Here is a 12,929-nt window from a genome sequence, read left to right on the forward strand (position 1 = left end):
TTATAACTTACATTTTTACCTTATTTGTCATTTTTTATTATTTACATATTTTATATTTCTATTATGCTCTTTCTGAAAATTGTTATTGAATGGGCAATAATTTCCTTATTTTTAGTCTTTTACAGTGTTGTGTGCATGTATACACATATATATTTACATATATATATATAAACATGTAATATAAATTTATTTATAGTGATGTTTCCCCAGGCTAATCAATACAGGATGGGGCAAAAGTAGGTTTACAGTTGTTTATATGGAAAATCATCCTATCTAATAAAAGAGAAACATGGTAATTGGCATACGACTGCTACCCTTCCCATTGGCTAATCAGGGCAATATGCAAATTAACTGCCAGCCAAGACAGCGGCCGGCAGCCAGGCAGCTTGAAACTAACATGAGGCTTGCTTGCTTCAGTGACGGAGGACTCCAACGTTCCCCGCCTGCCGCTGCAGGTCTCTGAGCTGCAACTCTAAGCAACTATGTAACAAATATAGAAGCTAAACAAAACCCCAGAAACCTGCTTTAGTCCGCCGGGCTTCAGCCAGCAGGATCGCACATTGTAAGCAAAGGCCAGAAACCTACTTTCAGCAGCAGAGGCCTAAGAGCTGGAGCCAAGCCTCAAAGCTAAAGCTGGCCCAGAATAAAAAAAGAAAAAAAGAAAAAAAGGAGCAGTTGGGAGCTTCAGTCACCCCCAGCCTGAAAACAGCCCTCAGCCCCTCACCCAGACTGGCCAGGCACCCCAGTGGGGACCTCCACCCTGAAGGGTGTGTGACCAGCTGCAAACAGCCATCATCCCCTCACCCAGGCTGGCCAGGCACCCCAGTGGGGACCCCCACCCTGATCCAGGACACCCTTCAGGGCAAACCAGCTGGCCCCCACCCATGCACCAGGCTTCTATCCTATATAGTAAAAGGGTAATATGCCTCCCAGCACCGGGATCAGCGGAGCCGCGAGGCCTCCCGGCACCGGGATCAGCATGACAGGGGGCAGCACCTAAACCCCCTGATCGCCCTGCGGCTCTGTGTGTGACAGGGGGCGGGGCCACAACCTCCCTATCCACCCTGCTCTGTTCGTGACAGGGGAAGGTGCCCCAACCCCCTGATCAGCCCTGCTCTGTGCCTGATAGGGGGGAGCTCCCCAACCCCCTGATCGCCCTGCGGTTCTGTGTGTGACAGGGTGCGGTGCCCCAACCCCCTGATCGGCCCTGCTGTGTGACAGGGTGTGGCGCCCCAACACCCCCCCTCCCTGCCATGGGCCCTGCTCTGTGTGTGACAGGGTAGAGCCATAACCTCCCCATTGGCCCTGCCCTGAGTGTGAGAGTGGCGGCACCCCAACCCCCTGCTCGGCCCTGCTCTGTGAGTGACAGGGGGCGGCGCCCCAACTCCCCAATCGGCCCTGCTCTGAGCCTGACCAGGGGCTGCACCTAGGGATTAGGCCTGCCCTCTGCCACCCGGGAGCAGGCCTACGCCAGCAGGTCGTTATCTCCCGAGGGGTCCCAGACTGCGAGAGGGCACAGGCCGGGCTGAGGGACCCTCCCTCCCCCCCGAGTGCACAAATTTTTGTGCACCGGGCCTCTAGTATAATAAATAATAAAACAAGATTAAACTCTGTTTCGCCTACTCACAACTGTTGCCCCACTCCTACTTTTGCCCCACCCTATGTTTTTGTACCCCATCATTTTAGTGTCTGTATAGTATTACATTGTATGGATGTTCCATAAGTTATTTAAGTCACCCCCATTGGTTAATAAAAAATGAGAATATATAATACATTATACACTATAAAAGTATGCCATCCTGGCTGGTTTGATTCAGTAGGTAGAGCATCAGCTCACAGACTGAAGGGTCCCAGGTTTGATTCCAGTCAAGGGCATGTATCTTGGTTTCAGGCTCAATCCCCAGCCCTGGTCAGGGTGCGTGCAGGAGGCAACCAGCTGATGTGTTTCTCTCACATCAATGTTTCTCTATCTCTGTCTCTCCCCGTCCCTTCTACTCTCTTTAAAAATCAATGGAAAAACATCCTTGGGTGACGATTAACCAAAAATAAAAAAATAAAAAAAACCCAAAATGTATGCCATATTATTTATTTAAATATAAATAATATGAAATAATATAACATAAGTAATGCTACAATGAAAATATAATATTTAGTATATTTTTTAACATTTCACGAAACAATTTTATTCAGATTCTGTCAGATTTCTAAAAATAGATATATAACAAAATTTCCCATTTTGGCCCTTTTTAAGTGTATATATTCAGTGGCACTATTTACATTCACAATGTTGTGCAACCCTTATTGCTATTTCCAAAACTCTTGCATCACCCCAAACAGAAACTGCCAACAAGAAGCAGTAGTTCACCATTTCCCCCCTTCCCTAAGTCCCTGGTAGCTTCTAATCCACTTCTGTCTGTATAAATTTACCTATTCTATATACATCATGTAAGTGATATCATACAGTATTTGCCCTTTTGTGTCTGGTTTATTTCACTTAGCATGTTTTCAAGGTTCATCCATGTTTCAGAAACTTCATTCTTTATATCTATGTCTATGTCTATGTCTATGTCTATGTCAATGATGTCTATGTCTGTGTCTATATGTCACATTTCGATTATCCCTTCACCTGTTGATGGACACTTAGCTTGTTTCCACCTTTTGGCTATTGTGAGTAATGTTTGCGTTGGCATACAAATATCTGTTTGAATCCCCGTTTTCATTTCTTTTGAGTATATACCTGGCATGGACTTGCTGGGTCATATGGTAATTCTATGTCTAACTTTTTGAGGAAGCACCAAACTCTCTTCCACAGTGGCTGCACCATTCTACAGTGCCACTCGCAATGCACGAGGTTCCAGTTTCTCCATATTCTCACCAACATTTATTATTTTCCTTTTTTTAAAAAAATTATAGTCATCCTACTAAGTATGAAGTGGTATTTTATTATGGTTTTGACTTGCATTTCCTAATGATTAATATTGTTGACTCTCTTTTCATGTGCTTATTTGTCATTTGTATAACTTCCTTGGAGAAATGTCTAAAATGGGTTGTTTATCTTTTTGTTATTGAGTTGTAGTTCTTTATATATTCTGGATAATAAACCTAATTTATCAGCTACGATTTGCAAATATTTTCTCCCATTCTGTGGACCAATGGGCTTTTATTTTATTTTTTTCTAAAGAAATTCCTAAACATGTAATGGCTAAGCAAGAGGTAGAGTTCATCTTTCAAATAGATAATTGCCAAATTGCCTCCAGAAAGGTTAGACCCGTGTTATTGTCCTTCCATAAGAGATGGTGAGTTTCCCCCAACCCCGCCCAATGCTGGTTATGAACTCTCCAAATTTTGTGAAGATATTAGGTGAAAAATGATTTGTTTTTATTTTCAACTCATTGAATATTCATGAGATTAAGTATTTTTTATAAATTGGCCATTTGTGTTTTGTCTTTCATGAGTGCATATTTAATATCCTTTCCCAGGTTTGTTTTTTGGGGTTTTCTCTTTTTTTTTTTCCTTAGTGATTTATAGAAGCTCTTAATACAGAGATACCAACCCTATTTTATATGTTATAAATATTTTTTCCCATAACTTTGTTTATGGCCATCTATGAATCTTTAAAGTATTTTATTTACAACTAGCTATATATCGGCTCTGCAAAATAAAGTTGCCTCACAGGCCAGATAGAAATAGAAGCAAGTTCCTGAATAAATAATACTACCATGAAAATCTGTAGCTCAAATCACCTAATAGTTGTACCTCTCCAAGCTCTCAGTAGGATTCAGAATATTTAATTCACAGATCACATCCTGATTTGAATTTGTTGTGCAGGCAACACCAGCTTCTAGGGAAATGGGTCTTGGCTTCATATTCATGGCCTCATAATTTTCCTCCAGAAGCAAAACCCAAATAATGAGGGGTTTCTGGGATGTGACTCATTTCTCATCACTCCCATGACATGTTAGCCCGCCCTGAAGTCTAGTGCCAGGAAAAGAACAGCAATACATGATGGTGTATGCTTTCCTATATTCTCAGCAGACCTCACTCGGCCCTGGATCGGATTCTGGAGGATTGGTTTAGTTGCTTATCTTTCATTGTAAGCAGGTAGACAGAGAAATTGTGGCTCTTAAAGTATTCATTAAAATATAATCTTTCTGTGTCTGGGATCAACGTGAAATAATTAGTATATTTACAATGCAAACATTTCCAGCTTCTAATCTGGCAGAGATTGAAACATCTGTGTGAAAGGAGAGAGACTGGAAATTTCTGAATTAGAGTAGCACCTTTAAAGGGAATGATATCTGCCAAGGAGAGGATAAGAAGTGTCTAAATACCTAGGTCAGAACCCCGTCCTTTCATCAGAGCTTCCCCCGGGGCCAGGGCAAGACTCCCTACCTTGATGAAGGAGTACAGAGACTTTCCATAGAGCCTCTTGAAGTGTGCCCGGATGTCCAACATATCAATCTCCGCTCGAGAAACCATCACTCTGATAAGGGTGTCATCATCGGTGCCCAAGCCCTAGGGAAGAGAACAAGATCCCACCCTATTAAGGTCTAGGAGATGGTTTCCATTCAGTGCTCTTTAGTCTGTCAGGGCAAGACTGTGCATGACTCTCCTGATGATGTCCTTTATGCCACGACCTAAGGGGCATGTGGAATACCTCTCCTCACCAACTTACCTTCCCAACCCTCTGTTCTCACACTCTAGACATACCCTGTGTTCTCCAGCTACAAGCTTTGCTTGCAATGATTCCTTCCCACCCATCCAACCCACGGTATCCTTTCCTCCCCACCCTTTCTCCCATGTAATATCTTCCAATGTCAAACTTCCTTTAAGGTCCTGCTTAAACATAACCATTTCTTTATATATTCTTTTCTGATCTACACCTTCTAAAAACACCAAATGTTTGGGAAAAAAAATACCCTATCCTCTCTGTTCCTGTAACGTTTTGATCCTCAATTACTGTATTGCACTCTATTTTGTTCTTATTGGTGTTTTGCATATACCTGCCTTCCCCGCAAGGCTAGAAGTTCTTTGAGAGCAGGGACTACATTTTCATCTTTCCTGCACTGCCCTGGTTCCCAGCAAAGGTACTGGCATAGAGTACAATGCATGGTTAGGAGCTTGAGTTCTAAAGCCAAACTGCCGGTGTGTGCATCCCAACGCCAGTATTTCTTCAATGAGGACCCTGGGCAAATTGCATATCCTCTCTAACCCTCAGTTTACTCATCTGTAAAATGGGGGTTGATAATAGTACCTACCTCATAAGGTTGTTTTGGAATAAAACTATTCTACACGGTTTCCTCACCAAAATGTACACATACTTTAACAGCTGATAGCTCAATTTTGGAAATGAAATGTATTTTAATAAGCACAATCTTTATGATTATTCAAAGTATGCATATACATTTTTGGGGACACCCTATATATGTATAGAGTATTAGAATGATCACACATTATAAGTACTCAATAAATATTACCTAGTAGTATTATTAGCAGGCACTCAGTGAAGTATTGATCAATTAAACTGAATATATTAGACTGATTTTGTCTCATTTGAACACAAGACAAGTCAGAGCCATTCAGATGCTTAAAAAGAAGCCTTTACCTTCATAGATTTATAAAGCCTTTCAGCAAAATATGCAGATTTGTTCCTCATGCACTTTACTGTTAAGAGATTAAAAAAAAGAAATGAAAAGATTACCGATAAAATCTATGAGAAAACATGACAGTTGTTCCTTCTGTTTCTATAAACTACGAAGTAGTATCTCTTTGTCAGAAAAATTGTAGCCAAGCAATGTCTTATGAAGACAGGCTATGCTGAAAGCACTTTCACAGATGGGAAGCACTCATTTATTGTCAAGTTCCTGGAGAAGTAATTAATAAAGGCTATTAAAGCAAAAGGCAGCATATAGTTTAAAAATGATTACCATCTCTACCATATGAAGTTAATCGTTTTAACCATTCACAGACTTATAAGTTGCAGCTAGTAAAGGATTACCTTTCTCATACCCTTAAGTACAAAGGCACAGAGGATATAAAATATATAAAGCCACACGGTACAATGAAAATCAGGTTTGAATATAATAGTTCTTGTTTAAAATTGTGGGTCACAGCATGAGTGATTTAAACAATTTTTTTTATCCCTGAAAAAAATGACTACATCCCATGACTACAAACTGATAGCAAAGTCTATAAACATTTGTTTCTCCACCCCAAACCCTGCCTAGCTTACCGATGGCCAGCAGGGCATCTTCGAAGCTACCAGATGTTTCAGATTTAATACTCTGTTCGATATCCTTCTGTGATATCCTTTTGTATTCATCAAATACTACAAACAATAACAAAATGGAATTACAAATAATAAAAAAAAGAACAGAGGACATTAACATTTATGGAGAGAATGAGCACCTTTAACAAGATCACACTATTCTTTGGCATATTTCTGGAAGGAACTAATTAGCAACGGGGTGGAACCCAGGAGGCCTGTGGTAAGTGGAATGAGCCTGAGGAGAGGAGGATGTCAGGCAAGTCTGTTCCCTTTTCTGAGACCCCGTTTTCTCACGCATCAAATGGGGAAAACCTTCGGAGAGATCTGCTTTCTGTTCTCATTGTTTCCGTAATCAGATGAATGTGTCTTTTTATAATTTTGGCCTTGGCAATCACCCATTATCCTCCTTTTGGCTCATCAAAACTAGAGCAATCCAACCTCTTCAAAATTGGTTGCATCTTTTAATCGATTTTAACATACTGACATTTTTCACTTTTTTTGTCAAGTTTTTGAATGTGATAAATGTATCTTCCTCTCTTGCTGCCTTCTTAGAGTGGATACCTGTTTTGTTTATCGTCTTAGCATCACCTTCTTTGGGATGCTGGCCTCCCAATAGTGTGATTCTCACAGGGCTGTCAATCCAAGAACACCCCTGTCCCTCAGCGTACACCATAAGCTCTACCGAATCAGTGAGCAGTTCAGCCAGCTAGCACCCATCAGTCTCAGGCTCCTGGGGATGTTTAAATTGAGTACAGAGATCTTGGGGACGGCCAAAAGCACGTTCAGGGAACAAAAGAATCACCTGGGGAACCGTTAAACTTCCGGAGGGTCACTCTCAGAGGTCGTTCTGAGTCAGCTAGACTCAGCAGGGGTTCAAGAATCAGCATTTTCCACGGAGACCAGACTTTGGGAAACTGCCTTAGAAATAAAATCCACGACTCCCTCCTAGCGAGACCCCCGATCGGCTTTTATTTCTGTTCTTCCTGGAGTCGTTCAGCTCTCCCTTCAATTCAATGAGCCACCAATAGACTCCATTTTCCCTCTGGTCCCATTCTATATTATTCCCTTTTTTTTTTTTTAAATCTTAAATTGGAATCAGTGTATATTGCTTGGAATAAAAAAATCTAATTGACACATTTTCTAAACCTCAGTCTTTTTCACTGTAAAATGGGGGAAATAATAGCTGTTCCATTGGGATGTTGAACAAACAACGCTTATAATATGCTTAGCACTAACACCTAGAAGTTGGAGAATGAACAAAACCTTAGTTATGAATTCTTATTATTATTGTTGGTGGGTAAGAAACTTATAAAGTTTTCTTTATTAAAATAATGCTTAAAGTATTTTCTTCCAGTGGCTTACAAACAGATTATTTTATAACTGCCCAACTATTGACTTGTGCTTGGAAGTGAAATTTGTTACAAATGTATTTGCATGAAATCGACTTCTGAGGACCTGCAGTTTTTGGAAAGTACCACCAGGGGGAGATTTGTGTTATTAGCACAGTAATCAGGCAAGGCAAGGCAAAGGAACAGGGAGCTGTCAGAAGGTGGTGCATCTGGTGTGTGACATAGTCCATGACACTTATTAACAGAGTAGTCACCTATTTCTCGTCACTGTGGAACATCTGAAATAATTCCAACTTCCAAATGTGTTGTAATTTTCAATTACTTCGTTTTCAATTTTGCAAACTCATTCTCAAATTTCCCACAAGTTTTGCAAATTGTGATTATAAGGCCACGGTGGGTTTATAAAATTATGACATTAGCATAAAGATGTAAAGAGCTTATAAAAAAAGAAATATCTTATTAAACTCTCATTGCTGTTTACAAGAAGAAAATAAACCTGACAACAAATATTCTACAATTTTTTGGTATATTTTCCCCAAAGAAGTTAAAAGCACATGATGTAGACTAGCATTGTCAGAAGCAAATTAGACACATTCCACTTAGGAAATAAAATTTAAATTATCCACTGTTCATCTGATGGAACATACCCCCCAAAGAGATCATGTCTGTTAGTTTTACAACCGGGATGTTAAATAAGAATAAATGCCAACCAACATTTATTTCTATCTTCTTGCTCGCTGATGTACTGAAGATTTTTTTTTATGTAACTCAATTTAAATAGAGCTGCTCTAGAAAAAGGGTTGACTATGAAAGTTGGTTTACTATAAACAGGAATGCCAAACTTCTATGAATACATCTGTTAATTATTCATCGTTAATCTTTCAGAAATTGGCCCTCATGCACATAATTACACTCACACATTTCCAAGGTAAGACATGTAAGACAGCTCAGGACAATCAGTGTTTGCAGCAAATAAAGGAGGAAAGGTTATCCATTAATTATGGGCAATATAGTGTTCACTAGCTTTCAAACAGGTTCTTTGGAGGATGAAGCCAGCGCCTTACCATGCAACAGATGATTTCGATTCCGGGAACAGAGAACAGTTAGAAATTTCACCTCGTCTGTCCCCCATTTCTTCTCTCCAGCCTCATACAGGTCCTGAAGCCAAATAAAGCACAAGCTTAAAACACCACAGAGAAGGTGCCAGCACATATCCACATTATTTCCAGAACTTAAAGGGCTGAGATGGCTTAGTTTTATTTTGCTGGTGATAGTAGAAGAGGTATTGGTGGTGAGTGGTAATGACTCAGGATTTTTCCTTAGGTATATAACTAACGGGACCCTATAAAATCTCACGAGAGTCAGGGCGGTCACTAGCAGCTCCCTACATGCAGACGACATGGTTCTGTCTTAAGAGCTAAAAGGCATGCTCTAGAGTTGGGTTGTCCTCTACAATAGCCACTAGCCACATGTGGCTATTTAAATTGTAATTAATTAAAATTAAATAAAAAAATAAAAATTCAACTCCTCAGCCTCCCAGCCACACATCAAGTGCTCTGGCCACATGTGGCTAGTGGCTGCTCATAATAGTGCAGAGTAGAACATTCCACACATCGCAGAAAGTTCTATCGGACAACACTGCTCTAAAAGGAGTTGTGATTTGCTTGGGGCTACAAAGGTCTCACAGTAAAACCAAGACCCATCAGTAATGACTTATATTCCAACCAGGTAGGAATATAAGAAATTGATTCTACCTGCTTTAGCTATGCTATTGGTAAATCGACACAACTGTTCATATCAACTCACATTTATTAGGATGGCTGCTATTTAAAAAAAAAGTATCAACAAGTTTGTGGAGAAATTGGAATCCTTGTACATTGTTGGTGGGAATGTAAAATAAGGCAGCCTCTGTAGAAAACAGTATGGCCGTTCTTAAAAAAATTAGAAATAGAATTACTATATGACCCAGCAATCCTATTTCTGAGGATATATCCAAAAGAATTGGATCTTCAGAAGATGCTTGTATACTCATGTTCATAGCAGTGTTATTCACAATAGCCAAAAAGTAGAAACCACCTAAATGTCCATCGACACATGAATGGATAAATAAAATGGGATATATGCATACAATGGAATACGATGTATCCTTAAAAAGAAATTATGACATGTGCTACAACATTGCTGAACGTTGAGGACATTATGCTAAGTGAAATAAGCCAGTCATAAAAAGATTTCACTTATATATGAAGTGTCTAGAGTAGTCAAACTCATAGAAACACAAAGTAGAATGGTGAGTGGCTGAGGAGTGGGGAAATGAGTTTAATGGGTATACAGTTTCAATTTAGCAAGAGGAAAAGTTCTGGAGATTGGTTGCAAGTGTGCATAGAGTTAACACTACTGAATGTGCACTTAACATGGTTAAGATGGTAAATTTTACTAGTATGTTATGTGTATTTTATTTAAAAAATGTTTTAAAACCCTACTGTTCATGTATAATGAATAGCTGGCTTGTTAATTTTTTCAAAATGCCCTTGACACATTTTGTCATTCATTGGGCTTACCTCCATCTGCTCATCTATTTCTTCCCTTCTTTCTCTAATTCCCTAATTGCTTTAGTGCCAATTCACAGAATCATGAAATTTTAAAGCTGGGAGGACATGAAGTGTTCATCTAATTCAGGGTTTTTCAACTTTTAATTTGAGCAGACTTGACTGCTTCAATCAACTGGATGGAGGGGGTAAATAGGGAACATCTGTAATATTGTCAACAATAAAAAATAAACCTAAAAAAAAGTTATGGTGGAAGTGACACTGATTTCTGAGGCTAGAGATCATAAAAGGTCAGGCAGCTCTGTCTGAATTCCTGACCCACAGAATCCATGGGCATAATAAAATGGTGACTGTTCTTATGTCACTATGTTTGAGGTGGTTTGTTAAGCAGCAATAGTAACTAGAACATGTGGATAAAGAAACAATTTACAATCTGTCACAGAAAGATACTTTTGTAAAATACCATAAAAATGGCCTGGAAAAGAGTAACCTTTTAAATAATGGGTGGAAATTGTATTTTTGTGTTAAAATCTTTTTAATATCTAGTGAGGTTGAACAATTTTTGTGTATTTGCCATTTCTATTTTTAATTGTTTGAGTTGCCTGTTAAAGTCCATTGCCCCTACACCTGGAAACTATATAATTTTATTAACCAAAGTCACCCCAATAAGTTCAATACAAAGTCTATTGTCCATTTATTAAAACACTAGAGCATTCTTATGCTCTAGTATCACAATATATGTTAAGCTTATTATACATAAGGTGAAACTTTTCCCCATTCTATCATTTGACCTTGAATTTTATTTCTGGTATTATCTGAAAAATTTGTATGATGTTGTTTATATATATATATATATATATATATATATATATATATATATATATATATATATATATTGATTGATTTCAGAGAGGAAGGGAGAGAGGGGGAGAGATAGAAACATCAATGATGAGAAAGAATTATTGACTGGCTGCCTCCTGCATGCCCCTACTGGGGATTGAGCTTGCAATCTGGGCATGTGCCCTTGACCAGAATCAAACCTGGGACCCTTTAGTCCACAGGCCGATGCTCTATCCACTGGGCAAATGAACTAGGGCATTGTTTTTTTTTTTTTTTTAAATCTTTATTGTTCAGATTATTACATTTGTTCCTTTTTTTTTCCCCCCCATAACTCCCCTCCTCCCAGTTCCCGCCCCACCCTCCGCCCTCACTCCCCACCCACTGTCCTCATCCATAGGTGCATGATTTTTGTCCAGTCTCTTCCCACATCTCCCGCACCCCTTTCCCCCCCAAGAATAGTCAGTCCATTCCCTTTCTATGTCCCTGATTCTATTATAATCAACAGTTCATTCTGTTCATCAGATTATTTACTCACTTGATTCTTAGATTCACTTGTTGATAGATGCATATTTGTTGCTCATAATTTGTATCTTTACCTTTTTCTTCCTCTTCCTCTTCTTAAAGGATACCTTTCAGCATTTCATATAATCCTGGTTTGGTGGTGATGAACTCCTTTAGCTTTTCCTTATCTGTGAAGCTCTTTATCTGACCTTCAATTCTGAATGATAGCTTTGCTGGATAAAGTAATCTTGGCTGTAGGTTCTTGGTATTCATCACTTTGAATATTTCTTGCCACTCCCTTCTGGCTTGCAAAGTTTCTGTTGAGAAATCAGCTGACAGTCGTATGGGTATTCCCTTGTAGGTAACTGAGTTTCTTTCTCTTGCTGTTTTTAAGATTCTCTCTTTATCTTTTGCTCTTGGCATTTTAATTATGATGTGTCTTGGTGTGGTCCTCTTTGGATTCCTTTTGTTTGGGGTTCTCCGCGCTTCTTGGACCTGTAAGTCCATTTCTTTCACCAGGTGGGGGAAGTTTTCTGTCATTATTTCTTCAAATAGGTTTTCAATATCTTGCTCTCTCTCATCTTCTGGCACCCCTATAATTCTGATGTTGGTACGCTTGAAGCTGTCCCAGAGGCTCCTTACTCTATCCTCGCATTTTTGGATTCTTTTTTCATTTTGCTTTTCCGGTTGGATGTTTTTTGCTTCCTCGCATTTCAAATCATTGACTTGATTCTTGCGCTCCTCTGGTCTGCTGTCGGGCGTCTGTATAATATTCGTTATTTCAGTCTGTGTGTGCTTAATTTCTAGTTGGTTCCCCAATATAAGATCGAGGGTCTTATTAGTTTTCGTGTAGATCTCATTAAGTTTATCGGCAGCTTCTAAACAGTTCTTGAGAGACCTTAAAAGTGTGGTTCTGAACTCTATTTCTTCCATTGACAGTTTTGTCCTGTTTCTTTGTCTCCGCATTTTGTTATGCTTCCTTGGTGCACCCCCTAGTGGTCTTTGTTCGCAGTCTTATAGATAAATCTTGATTGTTGTAGCTAATACCAGGGAGGGTTTGACCTCCAGGCCAAGTGGCTATGAGAATCAGCTGTGTCAGCAGTGAGAGAACTTCTGTCCTCTAGGGAGGTGCTAATCTAGCCTTTGCCTGGGGCTATCCGGCAAATGCCTCTGTGCAGGGCTTGGGTAGGGCGGGTCGCACAGGATCAACAGGGTGGGCCGGAGAGAGCAGTTATGGCGGCTCTCAGTCCTGTCCCCAGGAGCTCTGCCTCTCTGAGTCCCAGCACCCGCTGCAAAGCTCGGAGAGAAAGCTGCACTCGCTCTGACCGAAGCCAGACAGTCCCGCTTCTCCCGTTTGAGTCTGGGTCCCTAAAGACTCGCCCGGATCTGGAGCTCAGAGTCTGCGACTCCCTCCCGATTGAA

At 40.0% G+C, this 12,929-nt stretch overlaps 1 protein-coding gene across 1 annotated transcript in view; it reads right to left on the reverse strand.

The window, feature by feature from the left end:
* The window catches only part of ANXA4 (annexin A4), a 61,768-nt gene that overhangs the window by 2,222 nt on the left and 46,617 nt on the right, over positions 1 to 12,929 (reverse strand). Inside the window, exons 9-12 of the mRNA XM_059659548.1 lie at positions 8,682 to 8,775; positions 6,233 to 6,328; positions 5,606 to 5,664; positions 4,393 to 4,515 (exon numbers count right to left, since the gene is read on the reverse strand). Of these exons, the coding sequence (XP_059515531.1) occupies positions 4,393 to 4,515; positions 5,606 to 5,664; positions 6,233 to 6,328; positions 8,682 to 8,775 (372 nt within the window). The remainder of the gene's footprint in view (positions 1 to 4,392; positions 4,516 to 5,605; positions 5,665 to 6,232; positions 6,329 to 8,681; positions 8,776 to 12,929) is intronic.

Source organism: Myotis daubentonii, chromosome 12 (genome assembly GCF_963259705.1).
Source record: "Myotis daubentonii chromosome 12, mMyoDau2.1, whole genome shotgun sequence".
NCBI classification, from domain to species: domain Eukaryota; kingdom Metazoa; phylum Chordata; class Mammalia; order Chiroptera; family Vespertilionidae; genus Myotis; species Myotis daubentonii.